This window comes from Juglans regia, chromosome 4 (assembly GCF_001411555.2).
Source record: "Juglans regia cultivar Chandler chromosome 4, Walnut 2.0, whole genome shotgun sequence".
In the NCBI taxonomy this organism is placed as follows: Eukaryota; Viridiplantae; Streptophyta; class Magnoliopsida; order Fagales; family Juglandaceae; genus Juglans; species Juglans regia.
The window spans coordinates 33,891,980-33,919,865 of NC_049904.1; the positions used below are offsets into that span (position 1 = coordinate 33,891,980).

At 35.2% G+C, this 27,886-nt stretch overlaps 3 protein-coding genes across 3 annotated transcripts; all 3 read right to left on the reverse strand.

Moving 5' to 3' along the window:
- Positions 1-361: 361 nt before the first annotated feature.
- Positions 362-27,782, reverse strand: LOC108988592 (kinesin-like protein KIN-5C). The gene is made up of 24 exons (XM_035689103.1): positions 27,515-27,782; positions 27,192-27,321; positions 26,502-26,660; positions 26,048-26,397; positions 25,825-25,963; positions 25,604-25,701; positions 25,371-25,527; positions 24,439-24,508; positions 24,252-24,328; positions 23,666-23,719; positions 23,493-23,573; positions 23,300-23,411; positions 23,136-23,222; positions 22,870-23,045; positions 22,543-22,704; positions 22,322-22,429; positions 21,784-21,942; positions 21,621-21,704; positions 21,326-21,531; positions 21,135-21,236; positions 20,537-20,646; positions 19,791-19,942; positions 19,373-19,571; positions 362-656 (listed from the first exon to the last, which is right to left on the reverse strand). Exons 1-23 carry the CDS (start codon positions 27,571-27,573, stop codon positions 19,374-19,376), a joined length of 3,030 nt encoding a protein of 1,009 aa, XP_035544996.1. The 5' UTR covers positions 27,574-27,782; the 3' UTR covers positions 362-656; position 19,373.
- On the reverse strand, positions 637-9,126 carry LOC109009318 (kinesin-like protein KIN-5C). Its single transcript, XM_035689102.1, has 23 exons — positions 8,855-9,126; positions 8,531-8,660; positions 7,859-8,017; positions 7,407-7,756; positions 7,184-7,322; positions 6,963-7,060; positions 6,731-6,887; positions 5,800-5,869; positions 5,613-5,689; positions 5,011-5,064; positions 4,838-4,918; positions 4,645-4,756; positions 4,481-4,567; positions 4,215-4,390; positions 3,895-4,056; positions 3,672-3,779; positions 3,098-3,256; positions 2,935-3,018; positions 2,640-2,845; positions 2,449-2,550; positions 1,848-1,957; positions 1,251-1,402; positions 637-855 (listed from the first exon to the last, which is right to left on the reverse strand). Exons 1-23 carry the CDS (start codon positions 8,911-8,913, stop codon positions 658-660), a joined length of 3,030 nt encoding a protein of 1,009 aa, XP_035544995.1. The 5' UTR covers positions 8,914-9,126; the 3' UTR covers positions 637-657.
- On the reverse strand, positions 11,253-16,296 carry LOC109003598 (beta-fructofuranosidase, insoluble isoenzyme 1-like). The gene is made up of 7 exons (XM_035689104.1): positions 16,036-16,296; positions 13,829-13,837; positions 12,742-13,595; positions 12,472-12,630; positions 12,113-12,351; positions 11,892-11,982; positions 11,253-11,773 (listed from the first exon to the last, which is right to left on the reverse strand). The coding sequence occupies exons 1-7, from the start codon at positions 16,217-16,219 to the stop codon at positions 11,594-11,596; spliced, it is 1,716 nt and encodes a 571-aa protein (XP_035544997.1). The 5' UTR covers positions 16,220-16,296; the 3' UTR covers positions 11,253-11,593.
- Positions 27,783-27,886: the final 104 nt, after the last annotated feature.

A 27,886-nucleotide genomic window follows, 5' to 3' on the forward strand; every position in this document is an offset into this window, starting at 1 on the left:
AGACGAATGACACATAATTCTTCACACTTGAATTAACACAAGATTTTCATTGTTATGATCAATACGAACGGCACATTTGGTACTACTGCTATGTACGAGAAGAGAGAAGATCACACGCAAAAGAAGAGTAAGGTCGATATATTTGCAATCTTTTATTATAATTATTTAAAAAATCATATTTAAAATGAAGACATTTTTATATAGGATAGATTTTTTTTATTGTTAAAACACACCTCGTTTAAAACATAATTGTCTAAAGATCGATGTAAAAGAATGTAATGTGTCTATCATTTTCCATTATGACTACGAGATTAAAAAAAATGACCAAATGTCATACAACATATTGACAAACTTAAGAAAGTTATTTTTTTTCATCACACATATTGTGGTGCCCCAAATAAAATCAAATTAGGTGTTATTCAATTGTGTTCCAAAAATAAATTTTAATCATAAACCCAACTTTGCGTCGATACGCATTCCTTATAGCAAGCTGAAGCTAATTGCTAAATCCCAAGACAGGATTTAATATTACTCTATACCGGACAAGGACAATATTACACCCTCCTACGGTCCTACCTCCGTCTGCTGCATTCTTACAAATAATACAGATAACATATTTCCTTCCATTACACACGCAAATGAGCCAAGACTCCAATTTTAGTTCAGTTGGATGAGCGGTGAGCGTGGTATAAGCGAAGGTTTAGATTCCTTCCCGTCAAATGATATATCTGAATGATTTTCCCGGAATTCCTCAATGAGGGCTTCCATCGGCATGGCTCGGAGTGACTCGATGGTCCCCTTACTCGGGACCCCTGGCTCACATCTTGTTGGTGTTGTGCCACTAGGCTCATAATCCTGCGCACCATTTAAGAACATGCATGCTTAATGGACTGGTTTGGGTACAAAGTGGGTTTACCTATCATATGTGGGCTTAGGGAGAAACTCAAAGCGGTGAATTATAAGAAAAAAGAGTAATGCTACATACAATCATGAAATGCAAAAACGTCGTACAGTCGCTTTGAAAAGAGTGAGGTCTGCTATTAAAAAATTAATTTCTTTTTATATGGGTCTCATATTTATTCATTTCTTTTAAAGCAACTGCGTGACACTTGCACACTCACGATTGCAAGTATCATTTCTCAAGAAAAAAAGTAGATATCAGCCTCAGGTTGATTGGTGAGATGCTCTCGGCATAAACCCATAGCAGAAGTACAAGTCAGTATCCTAACATGATAAGAAAAGTAACATACCATATATCGCTGCTGGAAGGTGTTCTGTGCCTTCTCTTGTATACATGCTGCTTGGCCAGAGTGATCCTCCCTGAAAACTTGAAGGTTATTTTGATGGGCTTTCACAATCTCCAAAATTCCAGATATAGAGCTTTGCATCTGCTCAGATACACCTGTTCACGAGGAAAACATCTCATTTGTGATCCCTAGACGCAAAACTAGCAACAATAATAGTTATATATATCATCAAACGTTAATCATTCTCATCTTTATACAAAGATATCAGACGCTTCTTAATAACATTGAAGCTTCATTATATTTTAGAGCAAAACTATGTTTATAAATTTCGTCTCAGTTCAAGTTCTACAGATGAAATAAATAAATAATGACATAGCTAGTAATCACCCATAACCATAGATTGGTAATTCCAATTAACCGTATTTTTAAGATCAAGATTAAAAGGTTGAAACTTAAATTGAATGTATCTACCGTTATCAAGCAGATTCAGTCAACGGATATGGAAAATTTAGACGTGATTTACTGGTATATCATATGTGAATTTGCAAGTCTGATATAAACAAGACCATATTCAAACAAATCTCTAGGCATAATACTCACTATCAACATGCTGAAGTGTCTCCTCGCAATTTCTTGACACATCTTGCTCAGCCGCAAGCCGTGCAGAACTAATCTCAACGTCATGCTGTTCATTGCTATCAGAAGCACTCCTGCATCACAAAGGTCATAACATCATGAGAAGAAATGAAGATGCGGCTTCTACTTCATGATTATGACACATTCATTAGGTCGAGCTAGAAAGAGTTGTCAAACAAAAACAAAAAAGGCATAAGCACCTTTAGAATTTAAAAATACAAAGCTTTTTTTTTCCCTTATTCCCAATATAAAATAAATAACAAAGTCTCCATATTTTCATCAATTTAAACTTTTGAAACAAATGATAATTTCACATGGTATCAGAGCAGATGACTTGAGTTCGAATCCTGACTCTACACTCTATCAAATTTAATTAAATATTTCACGTGTTAGGCCACTCATTGAAAGGGAGTCTAGCCCACAAGTGAAGTGAATGTTAAGATATAAAATAAATAATAAAATCTATATATTTTCATCAGTTTAAACTTTTGAAACAAATTGTAATTTCACACCACCCTATAATAGGGATAAAAGAGCTATCCACTAAAGCCCAATAGCCACTAACCTGACAAGTGACACCATTGCGGAAACATGGTTATTGCCCATCTCATTCACACACACGTGTGTCCTTTTCGAGTGCTCGAAAGCCGATTCAGCAGTATTTACACTATGCCAAAGGGAGAAAGAGAATATCAAATAACGTAATAAAAAATTATATGGTACTAGAGGCAGAAGAAGGCATTGAATCAAACTTACCATTGCTTTAGGAGTACCTCCATACGACAATGTTTAGCAGCAGAGTATTCAGCACTATTGTTGGCATCATTTTCCGCTAGTGTAGAAAATGTTTGCCACTTTCTTTTTGCATCTGATGTAATACCCTCCATCGATAAAACGTGTCCATCCAAGAACGCCTTGTTTGCAATAGCACTTTCTTTGAGATCTACAAGCCTTGTATCAACCTGTCAGCCCAACTCTTAAACAATTCTGGACAAAGATATACAAGCAGAAATTAAAAACATAAAAAAAGTAATCCACACACAAAACAGACCAGCTTCTTTTGACGCTGAATGTGATATGTGACCAGACTGGTCACATCAGCTATAAGCTTGTCTGCTTCAGATTTTGACTGCTCCTGCAAAAGATATGCTCAACATGTCAGATATTTCCACAAATGAAGTAATAACTGCAGCAAAACTTCAATTCTTTCATACCTCATAGGCCTTTTGAAACTCTGCAATGCTTCTCACATGAATTTCATCAGCTTGCACTGCATAATTTTCAAGCCTCTTTGATTCTTCCAGAAGCTTTTGAAGAAATCCTTGAGAGAAATCAGAAATGTCCCTTGTTTGCTCAACACTAACATTGAATCTCTTTTCAATTCAAAACCAACAAAAGAAAATATTGATTCAAATTAGTAAAAAATCAAAACCAAAAGGGAGAAGAAATTAAGAACGACACTTTCAAAATTTTCAATAAATCAAATTGAACCATTTGTAGAACAATCAAGGAACTTTCACTAAAACCTCATATCAAAAGAAGGCAAACAATTGGAACAAATTCTTTTCAGTTTCCAATAATATATTAATAACCCTTTTCCATTGATTTTGGTCCATCAAAAATTGGATATACATCTTTCAGATGAATATCAAGGGGGGTGAAGAAAATACACCTGTCCACCAGTCATGCTTCCTGTTTTTTCCATTTAAATTTAATGTTAAAAAGTGGAGGGGTTCTAGCTATTACCCTTTGTTAACAATAGGACAAAGTAAATATCAAGGCATAAACCTGTCGCAGTTCCCTTGCAAACACAGCCATTTCTCCTTGGTGAGAGGATAGAGTACTCTGAAGATCATTAAATATTGAAGCCGCTTCACAGGCCTCTGATGCTAAAAGCTGATTCACAAACAGAAAATTATGACAAAAAATAATTATAATCACAAAAAAAAAAGAGCCATCCATGAGGTATGATAGGGGATAAACACAAGGGAACTTCATCTGTTGCACCTACTTCTTCAATAGAATGAGCATTAGAAGCAGCCAGAAAAGAAATTTGCTCCAGTCCAGCATTAGAACCCGCCTTGTGCAATCGCACAACGTTTTGCACTGCCTCAATATGAGACAAATACAAAGCCCTCAAAGTTGTAATTTTTTCCTTGACATCAACAACAGCCTAAAGGTAGGAACAAGGTGACTAAATCAAAGTTCAATGAAGCACGGTATTATGACATGACAACACTACCATCCTTTAAAACAAAGCATGTCATCTCAAAACAGAGAATACATCAGGTGAATGCAAATTATTATTACACCACAAGCATCATCTAATACCTTCTCATGTATGCCTGTAAAAGAATGAGAAAGTTTCTCAACGCTCAGCAGGTGTTCTTTCTGCTCAGACAATGAAGTTTCCACCAAGTTGCAAAGCGAACCAATTTGTTGGGCAAGCTCATCTTGGAAATTGCTCACCACCAATCTGTTATCAGCATTAAGTTTGTCTTCTCTTCCTACAACGTAAAACAATAGAAAAGAAGAACGTTAAAAAGTTTAGGAAATATCTGAATTTGAAGCTTTGAAATCATTTGGAAACTGCATACCAATTTTTGAAAACAATGATGCATTATCTTGAAGAGCTTTCTCCAAATCAGATCGTAAAACACAAGCTTGATGAGCCAGTGCATTTTCTGTTCCACGCATGGAGCAACAGTATGAATACACACGATAGCATCCAAATGTCAAAAAGGATGATAGTAATGCACACCTGCTTTTCTCTGTTCAGAGATGACAAAATTCTTCTCCGTCAGAGCATACTGGCATTTCTTAAGTTCCTCCTCGGAGTTGGCAAGCAATTTTCTGGTTTGATTCAAGTTTTTCTGCATGGTTTTATCCACATTAGACTAAAATGCACCCAAGAATTCTGAAGCACGTACGACATCTTATAAATTGAGACTGACCTCAGTGACATCCAGTTTGTGACTCAAATCGGAGCATTGCAGGATTTGGAAGTTATGTTTATCGTGCAGTTCCTCAAGTTGCTGCTTGAAATATGATAAAATGAGTTGAGACATCATGACAATTTGTAACAAGAAAACACTTGGTCTTTAATATTCGTGTCACGTGAACAAACCTTTTGATGGGTTTCTAGCATAATCCCCATTTGCTCAATCTGATCTACCATGGCCTAAGGTCAAGGTATAGAACACATGCATAAATAGGAAGAAAATAGACACATCAAAAACTCAGAAATTCAAGAACAAAGAATGCAGATGGTGAGCATCAACAACATTCAATATGTATCCAGTTGTTATTTCATGCTGAACAAGGACACCTCCCACTAAAAAAGTCCATTCTTAGAAATTAGACAAATTGAAATAAGCCAAACATCAACACTGCAGCCACGGAAGCATTACTCGTTTGTTTTTGCAGATGAGATGAGTTGAGATGAAAGTAGAAAGTTGAATAAAATATTATTAGAATATATTTTTTAAACATTATTTTTGTTTTGGGATTTGAAAAAGTTGAATTGTTTTTTTTTTTTTTTTTTGTGGGAATATGAAAAAATTGTAATGATTAAATGAGTTCAGAAGAGTTGTAAAAACAAACGAGGCAGTAAATCTCAAATTCACATAATCGCATAAAAATGAAACAATTTATGGATATTCCACTCAAAATATATGAATACAAGTAATATCATTGTGAAAAGACAAAAATTAGGGGATAATGCAATACCTTTTTCTCACTCTCCTCCTGATGGTACCGCTCCTTTGGAATATAGACACCATTTTTTTCACGTGCAGCATAAACCTCTGAATAAATCACAATGGTGAAAAACAAGAAGCACAAGAAGCCACCTTAAATTTCACAGATGCCACTAAATTCATTATACTGTTTCACCAACAACAAACATCTAGCTCACCTGCCTTTAGGCGTTCAATTTCACCATAAAGATCCTTGATCAAAGTTGACTTCATCATTTTTTGGTTAACCTAACAGTAACCAAAACAAAGAGTGAATTCCCTATGGAAATAGCACTCATTATCAAGTATTTTGAGATTTGACAAATTACTGAAGGTAACAAGACAACATGTGCACCAACCCATTCTAACCAAATCCTATAAATACATTGAACTCGTGAATATCTGAAAACAACAATTTGCATGAAATGGAAATTGTCCCAAAAGACATCCCCACTAGATTTTCAAGCTCAAAAACAATAACTTGAGAGCATAAACTCTCCACATTGATTATAAACTTTCTGAAAGCAAAGAGGCATGGTAACACTAGGTTGTGTCCTATTAACTCAGACTGCATAGGAAAGGACATGTACCAAGACACTGCAGCAAACTTCAATACAGGATAACAGATAATTTAAGGATAAAAATGATTAGCTTTGAATAAATCAAATCTTTCATTCAAGGAACCTAATATAAGTTTACTTCTAAATTGGAAAACAGAAACAAGCTAGTTCCACAAGGTGATCATTCTGGTATTCACATTAGATGTCAGACCGCAGTAATGGGTAAAACTTCTTACAGATAATAGCAGATACATTACTCTATAAACCACGCTGATAACCAAATGCTAAACTAATAAGAGGGAGCACATAAAAGATGTCCAGACAGTCGACAGCATGCTTATTTTGGGAGTAATGCTATTCATCCCTTTTAACCATCATCCTTTCATCATTCCCAAAAAAGACATTTGTTATCTTTTACTTATCGGTCAATCATTTGATTTCTCATTAGAAGATGATAAAAATATAATAGTTCAAAAGAATGATGGATAGCATTTTTCTATTTTTAGTTCACGGATAAAATTGTATTCTCAAAAAGCATAATATAACTAACCTCTGGCTTATTTTTTATATTTTTGGCCCTATGCGCGTAATCCAGTGTACTTAAGGTTTCCTCCAAACAGTGTACTGCAGGTGAAACTGTGGCTATAATGCATGTCTTTGTTCTTCCTCCCAGTGAATCACGAAGTAACCGTGTAAGCTTGCTATCCCTAAATTTCAGTTTAAAATGTGATCATTCATCAGAAAATTAATAGATATATTAATAACTAAAAAGAAATGCTAACCTGTACGGGATATGCCCAAGATGCTCTACTAACGCATTAATAACTCTCCCTAGAGTCAGTAAACTTTTGTTGATTTCTCCAGCTTCTCTAGCACGGCCCTGACGGATGATTGTAAAAAAAACAAGAACAATCGTCAGTTTTAGCTTGAGATCTAACTGTGCAATCCCAAGCTTATAAACAAACGCAGAAATATGATTGTGCATAAAACTAACTGCAATTACCTCCCGAGCACCAGAACGAGATATATTTTCTGATCCAGCTAAATCAACCAGATTAAGCTTGCCACATTTAATTAGTTCTTCACCTTCTGGTGTTGCTTCCTTGATGTGTATTGTAATGGAAAAGAGAGAATGTGACCGACTAAAATCAAAACAGATTGTTAGTTACAAAGGAAGCTTGAGTTCCACTCTAAAGCATGAAAACTACTTTATAAAGGAAAAGTACCTTGACTGCTTGTTTAGCAAAGTTTCTGCTGTGCGACGTTTTGCAGACCCTCTTTCAAGAAGAGTAAAAATCTCACTCGCACTCGTCACAATTTCCTCCTCCAGACCTCTAACAAGAACTCCACCTTTTCCATCCTCCATCAGAGGCAACTGCTTTTTTGTCTTATCCTCCGAAGCAACTCTTGAAAGTTCCTCAGGCGCAAGCAAGTCAGTGATCTCCTCATTGTACAGTTCCAAGAAAGTAACTTTTACACTGTATTCTGCATTCTGACCCTCAAGAGTATCAAATATCTGCTTTACCGCCCTAGTTATAACCCCAGCTTCTGGAGGCAATTCTCCGTTTGGCCCACTCTGTCACGACATCAGAAGACATTAACAGACTCATTTTATGATTCATGCACGAAGATACATGAACATCAACACGAACGTAAGAAAAAAACACAAAAACTATACCTTTGACCTCTTGCATTCACCTTCCATCGTGTAAGTCTTCCCGGTACCAGTTTGACCATATGCAAATATTGTACAGTTGAAGCCCTCAAGAACTTCATTCACTATTGGAATCACGGCTTGTTCGTAAAGATCTTTTTGTTGAGCTGAAGGACCAAAAACCTACATATATCCACACACAAAATCTTACTATCCACACCAAACATAAAATTGGAATTAAAAAACACTGTTGGATGTATTTGGTATTTATGGGAAGTTCTTTCACGTGGCAGTACTCCCTCAAAGAAAGCGTTTATCCAAATTCAAAAATATACACTTCTAACTCATTTTACCTTAATTATTAGAAGCCTTGTGTACACAAATTGAGCCAACTGAACCTACTCAAGTGCTTAACTAAAGTTCGCAGCAATCCTACTCGTTAAGCTAAACACAAAAAGGGCATATATAAAATCCCTCTGGCCAAGAAAAGACTATAAAAATCAAAGCAGCTTAAAAAACATTGGATCGGTGAACCATTTGTGATATTCTTAAGTTTCCAACAAAACAAGGCATCAATATAGAGATCCACAACAATTTTCCAAATTTCAAAAATCCCCATCGATAGGTATAGTTAAAAAATTAACTGAGCAATTAAAAAAAAAAAAAAAAACTTTAACATTGAATTCGTTTAAATACCTTATCGAAAGTGAAAACCCTATCGAGATGCTTTCCGGCAATGTTTTGTGACACTGACACTTCCCTACTGTACTCATTGCAAGTAATGACCTGCGGTGCATTGCTCCGGAGCTCTTCATCGCTAAACGGCCTGTGAAAAAATATCAAAACAAAATTACATAACTTAGGAAAAAAAATCACGAATCAGTGAAATGTTGCAAGGCGTAGTTTCGAATCCGAAAAAAAAAAATCATAATGCCCGACTCACCGAACTAATTCCAAACCAAAGAAAAACTCAATAGTTAAGGAGAGGCTACTGTAAATGTGTGCGACAGGAATGTGTACCTGCAACGAAGAAGCACCTGAACATTTACGCCCTTCTCTTTCTCGTGGCGGCCGGACATTATGGATCGGCGGCGATAGAGAGAGTAGATCAGCTACAGAAATGCAAGTCTCACCCTCACGGGATGCGAGATGCTTCGTTTTCGTGATATGCACTCGGTTTGATCGATCTTTTCCAATCTCTATCACTCAGTGATTAGGAATTTAGGAAGTGAGCGGGATGGGGTTGATATTTGAAATTTTCGCACAGAAGCACGCGCTCTCGTTCTCTCTCTCGAACGGCTTAAATTCACAGATCACCGATCTGACGATCCATATTTAGATCGTAATTGTTTGACTGGAATAACCCTGGGCGCTTGTATAATGCCGGATTAACCCTATTTTTTGGACTAGTAGGTTTACACTCAGCCCATAAATGCAGAAGCCCAACCCACGACTCTATCCCAAATTGAAACATGGGCTTCACCCACTACTCCACCCAAATAATTAAAAAATAAATGGATAACTCATCATATTTAATTATGTTTTATAGTATTTAATATTTTTTATAATATGTTTGGTATGATGCCGTTCATTAGCTATCAGATTAGATTTTATTTTCTAATTTAATAAACTTAGGCTTAGTTTGTTTTCACAATTCTTCTCAACTCATCTCATCTTATCTTATTTAATCATTATAATTTTTTCAAATTTTCACATAAAATAAAATAAATAATTAAAAATTTTTAAATCTTAAAATAAAAATAATATTAAAAAAAATTATTTTAATAATTTTTTATTTTAAACTCAATTCATTTGTAAAAACAAACTATGGCTTAATTATTGAAAGAAATTACTGCATCAACAGTGTCCTAAACTTTGTAATATATACGGCCATGATGCCATTGAGAATCTCTGTTTTTTATTCCTAAATTTAGAATCTCTGTTTTTTTTATTCTTAAATTTTGGAATCAAGTCTTGGGCAGGCCATAGGAAACCAAAACACATTTCTTTGCAAGACTAGCTGCTGGCCTAGTGCTGATAAGACTGTTTGCATCAAGCTGGTGAGATAAGTAGGTTGGGCAAATATGCATATGAATGTGTGACTGAGCAAGTGAGAGCACGGTGGAAATTATATGCGTAGGATTGCATCAATCATGAAACCAAAGCTGAAAGGCCTAAGAATTTAGCAATTGGGTTTTGAGAACTATGAAATTGATACAGTAATTTTTATTTTTATTTTTTATTTTTTTTTAAAGTCAAGAACCTCTCCAAGGCAGGGGCTTTCGGACCTATCATTGCAAAGTAAATTCCGGTCTCGTGGACTGCATCCTCAAATATTTTCTTACACGAAACTAGTTAAATCGCTAGCTTTTCACTAGGGAGTGTGGTCCCAAAAGATTGTTTACACTGATAAGATGTTGAACCTTAGACTTTGAAGAGAGTGATAACTCAATCATGAATCAATACATCTTTGATGTGGAAAATTTTCACATTAATTATCTTAAAAAATGATCATGTGTTAATTTATTGAAGTTAGAATTAGTCTCATTATAAATGGTGTGCTAACACGACTTATGTATAGTAAAACTCAAAGGTTTATCTTTTTGTATCAATTTTAGGGACGTACAAAAATCGACGGGATTGACCATCGCTGAAAGGACCGACTCTAACGAAGGGAACCAGATGCCAGAGTCTGAAATCGGCTGAACTGGTAGAGAACCAGTCGAATAGCGGTAAAAGTTTAATGAAACCAACATTGGCCGGTCCACTACCGGTCTGAGACTGCCGAACCGATCGATATATAATATATATATATATATATATAATATCTTATGTAAAACAATGACATTTAACTTAAGTGAATTAAATGGTATCGTTTTATAACTTAGTTTTAGGAAGGGAGGGAAAAAAAACTCTTATTATGAAACGATGTTGTTTGGCTTTATACACCAAACAATGTCGTTTTGGGTTAGCGCTTCAGCCCTAACCCTTGACCCCCGAGCCCCCCTTCCCTTCCATTTGTGTCGTTTGAGGCTCTCTCTCCCCCTCCCTCCCTCCCTCTCTCTCATCTCCCTCTCTCTCTGATGTCGTCACTCTCTCTAGCCCTATGGTCGTCCCTCTCACCATCGGGTATGGTTTTAATTTTAATTTTTCTTGTTTTTGTAATGATTTTTTCGGTGTTTGAGGTTCAAGAAAATAGATGATGTTGTTGAGAATTTTGTTGATGGGGTTATGAGTGGAAACAGATGGGAACACCGATGAACCAATAGTAATTGGCCGAAACTACGCTGGCCGGTTTTGTCCCTCTTATTCGGCCGGTTTCGTTTGATACCACTTTCTGAAAAACATATCAGTTAAGTTTTGATCTTAGACTAAAACCACACTGGTACTGTCGGTTTTCACTCCTAATCAATTTATAAGTAAGAGACTCATTTTCATATATCGGCCGGTAGATTAGGGCCAGGAATTAGTAGAATTTGACCAGAGCCAAAAAGAAATTGGAGAAACAAATATAATAAATACCAATCTAATGATTTGCAATATCATGCACTCACTAGTTCCGAAGTAATTTCTCAGCAAATTACATACCAAATGCATTGGAGCTACATAAAACTAAAGACATCCACAATACTGGCATGGATCTATAACCCACCCACAAACCTGCATTAACGACCTAATATATGATTATTTATTCTTTTCCCATGCGCTTCTACCTGCTCACACTATTCTTTTTTGTCACTTCTTTATCATTCTCTCCGTTTAGCTTATTTGAGCGCTTTTCATGCTCCATACATTTAGATTCTCAATGGTAACAGTCTCTGACCCGTTGTTAAATGCGTATAAGTGAGCATCTTGGAAGACTGCAAGTGTGGGATAAACCCTTGATGTGATGCATGTTTTTCCTCCTGCTCCATAACTTTCCACGACGGAATGATCAATCTGTGCAATAAAACATCAACAACTTAGACATTCCGAGAGAGAGAGAGGACATATACTATACATGATATTATAATATATATGCATGTGTGTGCTCGTCATGTGTGTTTAGGGAGCTCACCAAACTCCTAAGAGAAAGCTTCCCGTCTGCTAAATCCACGTTTACGAAGCCTGCAAATGATGGTCGATATAGCTCACGTCTCAAAGAGGAACTGCATATATATATATGACAAGGCAAATCAAAACCAAGTCAAAAGAGTTACAAGATCAGGGGAAAACAATACAAAAACTTATACCAATCTAGAAAGCAGTTAATTATTAAACTAATTAATCATGACAAACCTTCTTGCATCAGAGCACATGAGAACTACATGCCCCTCTGAAGCTTTGAAAACTCTAAAGAAGACAGGAGTATATTCTTCTAGATTTTCAGAAGCTAGTGTCAACAACCCAAATGGACCAATCCCGCCTTGAACTGTCGAGCCTTTTTGGCCACATAATGCTTGTGCGTTAACCCAACTAGGATCAAATTGCTCGGCCGTATCCAAGCTTGACAGCCGGAAGGTTACATCAACATCGGCCTGTGTTGGTAAATTATTTTAAAAACAAATGCATTAGTCGGGAAATATATATATATATATATATATATCATTCACCATGTAAAAAAAAAAAAAAATATGTATCTTCCGTATTAAGCAAACCTGAGCAGCAGTAATTCCTCTGATCTCAAAGTGATCTCCCTGTTTGATTTGTTGATTGCTTATATGAACTTTCTCCCCTCTAAGAGTTTCCAATTCTTTAATAGGCCATTGTAACAATTGCTTCCCAGAAGTGTCAAGCCACACCGTCCTTGGAATAAGCTAAAACAAGTCCAATCGAAATATCACATTTTCTAGTACTATCTACCAGTAATTGGGAGATAAGCAGTAGCATATATATATATTTATAGAACCCAAAATTATTGTTGTTACCTGAATCCCAGCCCACCCTTTAGAAGTATCGTTATTAGGCGTATCCGATTCATTAGCCCAACCCCACAAAATCCTTCGGTTCTTCCCGGCATCAAAGAAGGTCTTTGAGGCATAAAAGTTTCCGTAGTCATATCTTAGACCACTCCAACCATCGGCAGATGTGTTATCAGGTACATACCTATCAGATCGAGGATCGTATGTTCCAAGTGTATAGTACTCGTACCTGGTAAGATCAAGACTCACCTTCAACACGTGCTTTACGTTTTGCCCAAGAACTGATGTTTCCAACCCACTTTTCCTAGAAGAGGAGACCGGATAAAAATCCGGGCATTCCCACATACCCGTATTGGCCGATGAATGCAGAGGGTGCTGAGCCTTAACCCAATGCACAAAGTCCCTACTCCTATACAAATATGCCATCCCTCTATGCTTCCTCCTGCTGCCTACGACAAACTTCCAATGGCCATTGCTCCACCATGCTGTCGTTGGGTCACGAAAAGCGCTCGCATTCACTCCTCCAACGGGAACAATTATAGGGTTGTTATCGGGCTTTACCCATTCACGGAGATATGGGTCGGAGTAGTTTGCTGGAACGGCTTGGTTTTGGACCTGACGATTCTGAGGGTCAATTCCAGTGTAGAGAATAATGGGCTTCTCTCCTGGGAGAATTGTGGCAGACCCAGACCAACACCCATTTATATCGAACGGCTTGCTGGGGTAGATGGCTGGATCTAAGGGTTTCCAGTTGATCATATCCTTTGATACTGAATGGGCCCACACAATGTTGCCCCACACTGCACCTTTTGGGTTGTACTGGTAGAAAAGATGGTAGACTCCTTTGTAGTACATGGGTCCTGTTTGCATTTTTTTAAAAGAGAATTTTTGTTTTAGAAGCATTATAGATATAAATAAATTATATAAAAATAAATTCATAATTCGATTTGATTTCATGTGATCAATAAAAGTAATTTAACAATTTTTCACATTAAATCACGTCAATTTTTTTTTTTTTTTATCTTTATGGAATATTTTCCTTTTTTTTTTTTTTTTACCACAAGTCAGGAGTTTAGGGTTCCGAAGGACTCACCATTTGGATCTGTTGTTGGTTCGTTGTTTTGCCGATTTCAACACCATGCGTGAAAGAAAAAAGAGCAAAAGCCAGTAAGTGAAAGGTAAATGTAGCTTTCAATGCGAAAGGAAACAATACAAAAGAAGGTAATGCACATTGCACATTTGAAACCAAACCCATTAAGAAACTGCCCAAAAAAAGGTGCCTTTATGAGTTTTTTGTGATTGAAACAAAGCGTAGAGCATTGTTACGTGTTTGTCATTGATCAGGAGCACTTCCATGATCTTAAAATAATAATTTGCCGTTAATCAGATAATTAATCCTATCTAATCTTTTATTTATTTTTTTAATTTGTACACGTGTATCAGCAATTACTGCACAGCAGCATAACCATTAGCATGTAAAGAAGTTATACCTATATATATATATATATATATAGTAAAGCTTAAACTATATCCCCGCATGCACCGGCCAAGACGTACGTTGAGAAATATAGTAAAGCTTGGAGATGCTAGGTGTTCATGTCCTCTAGATGTGCTCTTCAAAAGTGATTTTTAGTGTATTTTTTTTTTCATGTGCCCTAGGCAAAATTCTATCTTTTTTTATTTTTTTTCATTTTTTCTTTTCACATTTTTTCAAACATCTTTAAATATTTTAAATATATATATATCAATACACTAATAGTTACTTCTTTAATCAATAAGAAAAAATAAATAAATACATGAACGGTCAAAATGAGAAGACATACTAACATTATTCTTTTTTAAAATGTTAAAAAACCACGCAAGCAAATTCAAGTTGTAGTTTTGTAAAACATTTAAAAAAACAAAAAAGAAAACAAAATGTGTCCTAAGGGCGCATTTGGAGGGCAACCATTAAAGCATAATTTTCCATATAATAAAACCAACACTAAAAATAAAAAACATACCACAAAACAACCAAATTAAGTGATTAATTAATTAACCAAAATTCTCTGGAAATCCAAAAAATGAACAAAGTTACGGTTATATATATATATAGCTAATTTTGTTGATGCACGAATGTCGCTTTGTTAAATTAATACAGCATAATCTCAAATATGGTTCATTCTTTAAAAGACCCTTCTGATAATGGGTTACCAATTAATAAGATCAATGGACGTTGCTGAGACGTACGCATAAGAAATTATTATTTTTTATATACAATTAAATATATATAGTAATTAAATTCACTGAACAATGAATTATTTTGCAAGAAATGGAAAGATGTTTAGGGTACTACGTACTCATGCTATATATTAATTTTGATTATATATATATATATATATTTTTTTTTTTTTATTTCTTTAAAACGTGGAGAAATTAAGGAGAATGCATGACAATGCATTTTCTATGCAAAACTAATATTAATTTGTAAAAAAATGAGTCTCTCCTATATATATGTATATGTACATATATATAGGCTCATGCAGTATAGTTTTTATTAAATTTTAAGGAGTGGTGCTATGCTACCGCCCAACAGTGATCACTGGGTGTGCCGTCTAGGCAAAACTCATCTTTTTTATTTTTTTTATGTTTTCACATTTTTTTAACATCTTTAAATATTTTTAAAAAATAAAAATATATATATCAGTGCATTAATATAAGTCACTCTTAATTTATAAGTAAAAAAATAAATAAATAAATAAATTAAATACATAAGCGGTCAAAATAAATAGACAAAATGAGAAAACATTCTAGCATTATTCAATTTTAAAATAGTTCATGTTAAATATAAAAATATTTCAATACATATCATATTAAAATTAAAAATTATATCGTACGTAAAAAAGTTCGGCATGCATAACCTTCATATCATATTCGAGAACAAGATATACATTAATTACATTACCAATAGAGATCAAGAGATATTCGATATATGTGATGCAGTATATCTTCTACGTACAAGGGTCCCTAAAGAGTCCGGAAAATTTAAACGTATGTTTATACAGAAAGAGATCAAGAGCTTATTAATTTGTTAAGTTCCGATAATCCAAATGCATGGGGAAAAAAACGTGAGAAAGAAAAGATCAACAGAAAGAAGTTTAGGCAATATCGTAGGTGCATGCAGATGATGATCATCGATCAGGAAATTAAAGGAATTCATGAAGAAGTACTAAATAAAAAAATAGAGAAATTTAATTAATGTGCGTGCGTGTGTGCGTAGTCGTAGTTTCTTTGGAGAGTAGTGCATGGGAAAAAACTTACCATTAATCCAATGCATAGGAGGCTGAAAATGGAACCCAGTTCTATGAAGTTGTTTCACCTCAACGGCAGGCATAGACTGCAACTCTGGGTGAACCTTGTGAGACGCTTTGACAATACCATTGTTGCAAACCATACAAAGAAACCAAACTAATAAAAAACACGAAAGAAACTTTGAGGCGTCCATTAACAAACGCCAAAAAGAAGAAGCACAAGAGAAAGAAGCTTATTTGAAAAGCCTGAAGGGATAGAAGATAGAGATGGGTGCATATATTGCAAGTGAGCGAGGTTGTATATATATACACAAATACCGAGAGAGAGAGAGAGAGAGAGAGAGAGAGAGAGAGAGAGAGAGAGAGAGAGAGAGAATCGTGCTAAAATTATAATAAGAATTCAAAAGGATAAACGTTTAAATTAACTAGGCAGTTTCTTAATTAACTTCTCTCCTTCTTTTATGGGATATTGATCTGGTTTCCAGTATATCCTAAAATTTTAAAAGACTGGCGGCCGTCGAGAATTATCCGATCAATTACTACTTTTAATAATTATTTAAAATTAATAATAGTAATTATAATAACAACTTCAACAAAAATATTTAATTGTGATACTACCAACAAAACAAGTACAGATTTCAATAAATAAATAAATGGAGAGGAAGCTATTTTCATTAATTAATTATGGTTTTTCAGTTTTCTTTTTCTCTCTATTAATTTAAACTGAATTGCGTTTTCCTTTTAACAAGTGTTTTGTTTTTATTGGTTATTGTGGGATAATGGAGGTTATTTGCATATATATTCTAGTCGATTCATTAACCAGGCCATCCCCTTTTTAGGGATTGATAGTAGATCAGATCATCTACAGTTTGGATAAAGATTTAACTCCAACCATTGTTTGAATTATAACGATTCTATCCCCCAACATTCTCGAACCACCAGTCATTTCGGATTTTTTTTTTTTTGTGGTGGGGGGAGCCGGAGTGCCCATGGAGTTCCCCTGTGCATGTACAATTAATTAACAATGAAAGGTATTGGTTTTGCTGCTCAGATCATCATTGATCATACAGTACCATGCAGTCCGACTCTTGATCTGCATGAAGTATATGAATGATCGATACTAGACGAATGACACATAATTCTTTTACACTTGAATTAACACAAGATTTTCATTGTTATGATCAATACGCACGGCAGATTTGGTACTACTGCTATGTACGAGATGAGAGAAGATCACCACGCGCAAAAAAATAATAAGGTCGATATGTGTGCAAACTTTTATTATAATTATTTAAAAATCATATTTAAAATGAAGATATTTTTATAAATGATGTTAGATTTTTTTATTTATTATTAAAACACACCTCGTTTACAAATAATTGTCTAAAGATCGATGTAAAAAAATGTCATGTGTCTATCATTTTCCATTATGACTACGAGATTAAAAAAAATGACCAAATGTCACGCAGCATATTGACAAACTTAACAAATTTGGTGTTATTCAATTGTGTTCCAAAAATAAATTTTAATTATAAACCCAACTTTGTGTCGATACACATTCCTTATAGCAAGCTGAAGCTAGTTGTTAAATCCCTAGATGGGATTTAATATTACTTTATACTGGACAAGGACAATATTAATACACCCTCCTACGGTCCTACCTCCGTCTGCTGCATTCTTACAAATAATATAAATACATATTTCATTTCATTACGCATGCAAATGAGTCAAGACTCCAATTTTTAGTTCAGTTGGATGAGCGGTGCGCGTGGTATAAGCGAAGGCTTAGAAGCATTATAGATATAAATAAATTATATAAAAATAAATTCATAATTTGACTTGATTTTATGTGATCAATAAAAATAATTTTACAACCTTTCACATTAAATCGCGTCAAATTTTTTATATATCTTTATGGAATATTTTTTTTTTTTTTTTTTTACCACAAGTCAACAGTTTAGGGTTCCGAAGGACTCACCATTTGGATCTGTTGTTGGTTCGTTGTTTTACCGATTTCAACACCATGCGTGAAAGAAAAAAGAGCAAAGGCCAGTAAGTGAAAGGTAAATGTAGCTTTCAATGCGAAAATAAACAATACAAAAGAAGGTAATGCACATTGCACATTCGGAACCAAACCCATTAAGAAACTGCCCAAAAAAAGGTGACTTTATGAGTTTTTTGTGATTGAAACAAAGCGTAGAGCATTGTTATGTGTTTGTCATTGATCAGGAGCACTTCCATGATCTTAAAATAATAATTTGCCGTTAATCAGATAATTAATCCTATCTAATCTTTTATTTATTTTTTTAATTTGTACACGTGTATCAGCAATTACTGCACAGCTGCATAACCATTAGCATGTAAAGAAGTTATACCTATATATATATATATATATATAGTAATGCTTAAACTACATCCCCGCATGCACCGGCCAAGACGTTGAGAAATATAGTAAAGCTTGGAGATGCTAGGTGTTCATGTCTTCTTGATGTGCTCTTCAAAAGTGACTTTTAGTGTATTTTTATAAATATATATATATATATAATATTTCCCCAATAGGTTATAGACGTGTTTATAAAGGAAATCATGTAGTTGTAACCAACTTAATTTCCTTAACTAAATTAATTGTAGTTTATCCTCTGTAAAACTGTTATCCGATAGTATAGGACCCTCTTCTTATGCTATTTGAATGTTTTTTTATATTTGAACTTGTAACTATAATATCCTGTACAGTCCTTATATATAGGACATTCTCGTATCAATACGCACAAAATTTTTATTGTTACGATCAATAAGCACGGCAAATTTGGTACTATTGCTATGTACGAGAAAAGAGAAGACCACGCGCAAAAGAAGAGTGAGGTCGATATATGTGCAATGTTTTTTTTATAATTATTTTAAAAAAATCATATTTAAAATGAAGATATTTTTATAAATGATATTATATTTTTTTATTTATTAAAACACACCTCATTTAAAACATAATTGTATAAAGATGTAAAAAAATGTCATGTGAAAAAAAAAACCCTATGTTATACAGCATATTGACAAAGTTTTTTTTGATCGTCACACATATTATGGTGCCCCAAATAACATCAAAGGTGTTATTTAATTGTGTTCCAAAAATAAATTTTAATCATGAACCCAACTTTGCGTCAATACACATTCCTTATAGCAAGTTGAAGCTAATTGATAAATCCCAAGACGGGATTTAATATTACTCTATACTGGACATGGACAATATTAATACACCCTCCTACGGTCCTACCTCCGTCTGCTGCTTTCTTACAAATAATACAGATACATATTTCGTTTCATTATGCGTGCAAATGAGCCAAAACTCCAATTTTAGTTCAGTTGGATGAGCGGTGAGCGTGGTATAAGCGAAGGTTTAGATTCATTCACGTCAAATGATACATGTGAATGATTTTCCCGGAATTCCTCGATGAGAGCTTCCATCGGCATGGCTCGGAGTGACTCAATGGTCCCTTTACTCGGGACCTCTGGCTCACATCTTGTTGGCGTTGTGCCACTAGGCTCATAATCCTGCGCACCATTTAAGAACATGCATGCTTAATGGATTGGTATGTGTACAAAGTGGGTTTACCTATCATATTAAGTGGGCTTAGGGAGAAACCCAAAGCGGTGAATTATAAGAAAAAAAAATTAGGTATCAGCCTCAGGTTGATTGGTGAGATGCTCTCGGCATAAACCCGTAGCAGAAGTACAAGGCAGTATCCTAACATGAGAAGAAAAGTAACATACCATATATCGCTGCTGGAAGGTGTTCTGTGCCTTCTCTTCTATACATGCTACTTGGCCAGAATGATCCTCCCTGAAAACTTGAAGGTTATTTTGATGGGCTTTCACAATCTCCAAAATTCCAGATATAGAGCTTTGCTCCTGCTCAGATACACCTGTAGCAATGTTCACGAGTAAAACATTACATTTTTGAACCCTAGACGCAAAACTAGCAACAATAATAGTTATATATCATCAAACTTTAATCATTCTCATCTTTACACAAAGATATCAGACACTTCTTAAAACAATAATGCTGAAGCTTCATTATATTTTAGACCAAAACTAGGTTTATAAATTGTCTCAGTTCAAGTTCTACAGATGAAATAAATAAATAACGACATAGTTAGTAATCACCCATAACCATAGAGTGGTAATTCCAATTAACCTTATTTTTAAGATCAGGATTACACAGTTACAACAGAAATGAAAAGCAGGCCAGTACGAGAATCAAATAACAAAAATAGATATAGAAAAACATATCATTCATTAATTACGGTGTGAAATATCATGTCAGTGGCATCTAAAGACACATCTAAAAGGTTGAAACTTATATTCAGTGTATCTATCTTTATCAAGCAGATTCAGTACTCAACGGATATGGAAAATTTAGACGTGATTTACTGGTATATCATATGTGAATTAGTAAGTCTGATATAAACAAGACCATATTCAAACAAATCTCTTAAGCATCGTTAACAAATACTCACTATCAACATGCTGAAGTGTTTCCTCACAATTCCTTGACACATCTTGCTCAGCCGCAAGCCGTGCAGAACTAATCTCAACGTCATGCTGTTCATTGCTATCAGAAGCACTCCTGCATCAAAGGTCATAACATCAAGAGAAGAAATGAAGATGCGGCTTTTACTTCATGATTATGACGCAATCATTAGGTCGAGCTAGAAAGAGTTGTCGAACAAAAAACAAAGGCAGAAGCACCTTGAGAATTTAATAATACAAAGCTTTTTCTTTCCCTTATTCCCAATATAAAATAAATAACAAAATTTTCATATTTTCATCGGTTTAAACTTTTGGAACAAGTGATAATTTCACATGATATCAAAACAGATATCTTGAGTTCGAACCCTAACTCTACACTCTATCCAATTTAATTAAATATTTCACGTGTTGGCCTACTCATTAAGAGAAAGTCTAGCTCACAGGTAAAGAAGAATATTAAAATATAATATAAATAATAAAATCTACATCTTTTCATCGGTTTAAACTTTTGAAACAAGTTATAATTTGACACCACCGTATAATAGAGATAAAAGAGCTATCCAATGAGTCCCATTAGCCACTAACCTGACAAGTGACACCATTGCGGAAACATGTTTATTGCCCATCTCATTCACACACACGTGTGTCCTTTTCGAGTGCTCGAAAGCCGATTCAGCAGTATTTACACTACGCCAAAGGGAGAAAGAGAATATCAAATAACGTAATAAAAAATTATATGGTTCAAGAGGCAGAAGAAGGCATTGAATCAAACTTACCATTGCTTTAGGAGTACCTCCATACGACAATGTTTAGCAGCAGAGTATTCAGCACTATCGTTGGCATCATTTTCCGCTAGTGTAGAAAATGTTTGCCACTTTCTTTTTGCATCTGTTGTAATACCCTCCATCGATAAAACGTGTCCATCCAAGAACGCCTTGTTTGCAATAGCACTTTCTTTGAGATCAACAAGCCTTGTATCAACCTGTCAGCTCAACTCTTAAACAATTCTGGACAAAGATATACAAGCAGAAATTAAAAACATATAAAAAGTAATCCACACACAAAACAGACCAGCTTCTTTTGACGCTGAATGTGATATGTGACCAGACTGGTTACATCAGCTATAAGCTTGTCTGCTTCAGATTTTGACTTCTCCTGCAAAAGATATGCTCAACATGTCAGATATTTCCACAAATAAAGTAATAACTGCAGTAAAACCTCAAGTCTTTCACACCTCATAGGCCTTTTGAAACTCTGCAATGCTTCTCACATGAATTTCATCAGCTTGCACTGCATAATTTCCAAGCCTCTTTGATTCTTCCAGAACCTTTTGAAGAAATCCTTGAGAGAAATCAGAAATGTCCCTTGTTTGCTCAACACTAACATTGAATCTCTTTTCAATTCAAAACCAACAAAAGAAAATATTGATTCAAATTAGTAAAAAATTAAAACCAAAAGGGAGAAGAAATTAAGAACGACACTTTCAAAATTTTCAATAAATCAAATTGAACCATATCAAAAGAAGGCAAACAATTGGAACAAATTCATTTCAGTTTCCAATAATATATTAGTAACCCTTTTCCATTGATTTTGGTCCATCAAAAATTCGATATACATTTTTCAGATGAATATCAAGGGGGGCGAAGAAAGTACACCTTTCCACCAGTCATGCTTCCGGTTTCTTCCATTTAAAATTTAATGTTAAAAAGTGGAGGGGTTCTAGCTATTACCCTTTGTTAACAATAGGACAAAGTAAATATCAAGGCATAAACCTGTCGCAGTTCCCTTGCAAACACAGCCATTTCTCCTTGGTGAGAGGATAGAGTACTCTGAAGATCATTAAATATTGAAGCCGCTTCACAGGCCTCTGACGCTAAAAGCTGATTCACAAACAGAAAATTATGACAAAAAATAATTATAATCACAATAAAAAGAGCCATCCATGAGGTATGATAGGGGATAAACACAAGGGAACTTCATCTGTTGCACCTACTTCTTCAATAGAATGAGCATTTGAAGTAGCCAGAGAAGAAATTTGCTCCAGTCCAGCATTAGAACCCGCCTTGTGCAATCGCACAACGTTTTGCACTGCCTCAATATGAGACAAATACAAAGCCCTCAAAGTTGTAATTTTTTCCTTGACATCCACAACAGCCTAAAGGTAGGAACAAGGTGACTAAATCAAAGTTGAATGAAGCAAGGTATTATGACATGACAACACTACCATCCTTTAAAACAAAGCATGTCATCTCAAAACAGAGAATACATCAGGTGAATGCAAATTATTAGTCAGAATTACACCACAAGCATCATCTAATACCTTCTCATGTATGCCTGTAAAAGAATGAGAAAGTTTCTCAAAGCTCAGGAGGTGTTCTTTCTGCTCAGACAATGAAGTTTCCACCAAGTTGCAAAGCGCAGCAATTTGTTGGGCAAGCTCATCTTGGAAATTGTTCACCACCAATCTGTTATCAGCATTAAGTTTGTCTTCTCTTCCTACAACGTAAAACAATAGAAAAGAAGAACGTTAAAAAGTTTTGGAAATATCTGAATTTGAAGCTTTGAAATCATTTGGAAACTGCATACCAATTTTTGAAAACAATGATGCATTATCTTGAAGAGCTTTCTCCAAATCAGATCGTAAAACACAAGCTTGATGAGCCAGTGCATTTTCTGTTCCACGCATGGAGCAACAGTATGAACACACAAGATAGCATCCAAATGTCAAAAAGGATGATGGTCATGCACACCTGCTTTTCTCTGTTCAGAGATGACAAAATTCTTCTCCGTCAGAGCATACTGGCATTTGTTAAGTTCCTCCTCGGAGTTGGCAAGCAATTTTCTGGTTTGATTCAAGTTTTTCTGCATGGTTTTATCCACATTAGACTAAAATGCACCCAAGAATTCTGAAGCACGTACGACAACTTATAAATTGAGACTGACCTCAGTGACATCCAGTTTACGACTCAAATCGGAGCATTGCAGGATTTGGAAGTTATGTTTATCGTGCAGTTCCTCAAGTTGCTGCTTGAAATATGATAAAATGAGTTGAGACGTCACAACAATTTGTAACAAGAAAACACTTGGTCTTTAATATTCGTGTCACGTGAACAAACCTTTTGATGGGTTTCTAGCATAATCCCCATTTGCTCAATCTGATCTACCATGGCCTAAGGTCAAGGTATAGAACACATGCATAAATAGGAAGAAAATAGACACATCAAAAACACAGAAATTCAACAACAAAGAATGCAGATGGTGAGCATCAACAACATTCAATATGTATCCAGTTGTTATTTCATGCTAAACAAGGACACCTCCCACTAAAAAAGTCCGTTCTTAGAAATTAGACAAGTTGAAATAAGCCAAACATCAATACTGCAGCCACGGAAGCATTACTCGTTTGTTTTTGCAGATGAGAGTTGAAAGTTAAATAAAATATTATTAGAATATTTTTTTTAATATTATTTTTGTTTTAAGATTTGAAAAAGTTTATTGTTTTATTTTTTTTTTTTTGTTGGGAATATGAAAAAATTGCAATGATTAAATGAGTTGAGAAGAATTACAAAAACAAACGAGGTAGTAAATCTCAAATTCACAGAATCTCATAAAAATGAAACAATTTATGGATATTCCACTCAAAATATATGAATACAAGTAAAATCATTGTGAAAAGACAAAAATTAGGGGATAATGCAATACCTTTTTCGCACTCTCCTCCTGATGGTACCGCTCCTTTGGAATATAGACACCATTTTTTTCACGTGCAGCATAAACCTCTGAATAAATCACAATGGTGAAAAACAGGAAGCACAAGAAGCCACCTTAAATTTCACAGATGCCACTAAATTCATTATACTGTTTCACCAACAATAAACATCTAGCTCACCTGCCTTTAGGCGTTCAATTTCACCATAAAGATCCTTGATCAAAGTTGACTTCATCATTTTTTGGTTAACCTAACAGTAACCAAAACAAAGAGTGAATTCCCTATGGAAATAGCACTCATTATCAAGTATTTTGAGATTTGACAAATTACTGAAGGTAACAAGACAACATGTGCACCAACCCATTCTAACCAAATCCTATAAATACATTGAACTCGTGAATATCTGAAAACAAGAATTTGCATGAAATGGAAATTGTCCCGAAAGACATCCCCACTAGATTTTCAAGCTCAACTACAATAACTTGAGAGCATAAACTCTCGACATTGATTATAAACTTTCCAAAAGCAAAGAGGCATGGTAACACTAGGTTGTGTCCTATTAACTCAGACTGCATAGGAAAGGACATGTACCAAGACACTGTCAGCAAACTTCAATACAGGATAACAGATAATTTAAGGAAAAAAATGATTAGCTTTGAATAAATCAAATCTTTCATTCAAGGAACCTAATATAAGTTTACTTCTAAATTGGAAAACAGAAACAAGCTAGTTCCACAAGGTGATCATTCTGGTATTCACATTAGATGTCAGACCTGAGTAATGGGTACAACTTCATACAGATAATAGCAGATACATTACTCTATAAACCACGCTAATAACCAAATGCTAAACTAATAAGAGAGAGCACATAAAAGATGTCCAGACAGTCGACAGCATGCTTATTTTGGGAGAAATGCTATTCATCCCTTTTAACTATCATCCTTTCATCATTCCCAAAAAAGACATTTTTTATGTTTTACTTATCTGTCAATCATTTGATTTCTTATTAGAAGATGATAAAAATATAATAGTTTAAAAGAATGATGGATAGCATTTTTCTATTTTTAGTTCACGGATAAAATTGTATACTCAAAAAGCATAATATAACTAACCTCTGGCTTATTTTTTATGTTTTTGGCCCTATGCGCGTAATCCAGTGTACTTAAGGTTTCCTCCAAACAGTGTACTGCAGGTGAAACTGTGGCTATAATGCATGTCTTTGTTCTTCCTCCCAGTGAATCACGAAGTAACCGTGTAAGCTTGCTATCCCTAAATTTCAGTTTAAAATGTGATCATTCATTAGAAAATTAAATAGATATATTAATAACTAAAAAGAAATGCTAACCTGTACGGGATATGCCCAAGATGCTCTACTAACGCATTAATAACTCTCCCTAGAGTCAGTAAACTTTTGTTGATTTCTCCAGCTTCTCTTGCACGGCCCTGACGGATGATTGTAAAAGAAACAAGAACAATCGTCACTTTTAGCTTGAGATCTAACTGTGCAATCCCAAGCTTATACACAAACGCAGAAATATGATTGTGCATAAAACTAACTGCAGTTACCTCCCGAGCACCAGAACGAGATATATTTTCTGATCCAGCTAAATCAACCAGATTAAGCTTGCCACATTTAATTAGTTCTTCACCTTCTGGTGTTGCTTCCTTGATGTGTATTGTAATGGAAAAGAGAGAATGTGACCGACTAAAATCAAAACAGATTGTTAATTACAAAGGAAGCTTGACTTCCACTCTAAAGCATGAAAACTACTTTATGAAGGAAAAGTACCTTGACTGCTTGTTTAGCAAAGTTTCTGCTGTGCGACGTTTTGCAGACCCTCTTTCAAGAAGAGTAAAAATCTCACTCGCACTAGTCACAATTTCCTCCTCCAGACCTCTAACAAGAACTCCACCTTTTCCATCCTCCATCAGAGGCAACTGCTTTTTTGTCTTATCCTCCGAAGCAACTCTAGAAAGTTCCTCAGGCGCAAGCAAGTCAGTGATCTCCTCATTGTACAGTTCCAAGAAAGTAACTTTTACACTGTATTCTGCATTCTGACCCTCAAGAGTATCAAATATCTGCTTTACCGCCCTAGTTATAACCCCAGCTTCTGGAGGCAATTCTCCGTTTGGCCCACTCTGTCACGACATCACAAGACATTAACAGACTCTCATTTTATGATTCATGCACGAAGATACATCAACATCAACACGAACGTAAGAAAAAAACACAAAAACTATACCTTTGACCTCTTGCATTCACCTTCCATCGTGTAAGTCTTCCCGGTACCGGTTTGACCATATGCAAATATTGTACAGTTGAAGCCCTCTAGAACTTCATTCACTATTGGAATCACGGCTTGTTCGTAAAGATCTTTTTGTTGAGCTGAAGGACCAAAAACCTACATATATCCACAAACAAAATCTTACTATCCACACCAAACATAAAATTGGAATTAAAAAACACTGTTGGTTGTATTTGGTATTTATGGGAAGTTCTTTTACGTGGCAGTACTCCCTCAAAGAAAGCGTTTATCCAAATTCAAAAATATACACTTCTAACTCATTTTACCTTATTATTAGAAGCCTTGTGTACACAAATTGAGCCAACTGAACCTACTCAAGTGCTTAACTAAAGTTCGCAACAATCCTACTCGTTAAGCTAAACACAAAAAGCGCATATATAAAATCCCTCTGGCCAAGAAAAGACTATAAAAATCTAAGCAGCTTAAAAAACAGTGGATCGGTGAACCATTTGTGATATTCTTAAGTTTCCAACAAAACAAGGCATCAGTATAGAGATCCACAACAATTTTCCAAATTTCAAAAATCCCCATCGATAGGTATAGTTACAAAATAAACTATAATCTTCGTTTCGAGCAATTAAAAAAAAAAAAAAAAAAAAAACTTTAACATTGAATTCGTTTAAATACCTTATCGAAAGTGAAAACCCTATCGAGATGCTTTCCGGCAATGTTTTGTGACACTGACACTTCCCTACTGTACTCATTGCAAGTAATGACCTGCGGTGCATTGCTCCGGAGCTCTTCATCGCTAAACGGCCTGTGAAAAAATATCAAAACAAAATTACATAACTTAGGGAAAAAAATCACGAATCAGTGAAATGTTGCAAGGCGCAGTTTCAAATCCGAAAAAAAAAATCATAATGCCCGACTCAACGAACTAATTCCAAACCAAAGAAAAACTCTAAAGTTAAGGAGAGGCTACTGTAAATGTGTGCGACAGGAATGCATACCTGCAACGAAGAAGCACCTGAACATTTACGCCCTTCTCTTTCTCGTGGCGACCGGACATTATGGATCGGCGGCGATGGAGAGAGTAGATCAGCTACAGAAATGCAAGTCTCGCCCTCACGGGATGCGAGATGCTTCGTTTTCGTGATATGCACTCAGTTTGATCGATCTTTTCCAATCTCTATCACTCACACACAGTGATTAGGAATTTAGGAAGAGAGCGGGATGGGGTTGATATTTGAAATTTTCGCACAGAAGCACGCGCTCTCGTTTCTCTCTCTCGAACGGCTTAAATTCACAGATCGATCTGACGATCCACATTCAGATCGTATTTGTTTGACTGGAATAACCCTGGGCGTTTGTATAATGCCGGA

Excerpts from the sequence above, each read along its gene's own strand:
- LOC109009318 (XM_035689102.1), bottom strand. The coding sequence starts at position 8,913 with ATGTCCGGCCGCCACGAGAAAGAGAAGGGCGTAAATGTTCAGGTGCTT. Across the intron at positions 6,888-6,962 it reads CTTGGGCATATCCCGTACAG|GGATAGCAAGCTTACACGGT; the intron begins GTTAGCATTTCT and ends ACTGAAATTTAG. Across the intron at positions 4,757-4,837 it reads ACAAACTGGATGTCACTGAG|AAAAACTTGAATCAAACCAG; the intron begins GTCAGTCTCAAT and ends AAAACCATGCAG.
- LOC109003598 (XM_035689104.1), bottom strand. The coding sequence starts at position 16,219 with ATGGACGCCTCAAAGTTTCTTTCGTGTTTTTTATTAGTTTGGTTTCTT. Across the intron at positions 12,631-12,741 it reads AAGGGTGGGCTGGGATTCAG|CTTATTCCAAGGACGGTGTG; the intron begins GTAACAACAATA and ends GACTTGTTTTAG. Across the intron at positions 12,352-12,471 it reads GAGGAATTACTGCTGCTCAG|GCCGATGTTGATGTAACCTT; the intron begins GTTTGCTTAATA and ends TTACCAACACAG.
- LOC108988592 (XM_035689103.1), bottom strand. The coding sequence starts at position 27,573 with ATGTCCGGTCGCCACGAGAAAGAGAAGGGCGTAAATGTTCAGGTGCTT. Across the intron at positions 23,046-23,135 it reads ATCATTGTTTTCAAAAATTG|GAAGAGAAGACAAACTTAAT; the intron begins GTATGCAGTTTC and ends TTTACGTTGTAG. Across the intron at positions 21,943-22,321 it reads TTGCAAGGGAACTGCGACAG|AGATTCAATGTTAGTGTTGA; the intron begins GTTTATGCCTTG and ends TGAATTGAAAAG.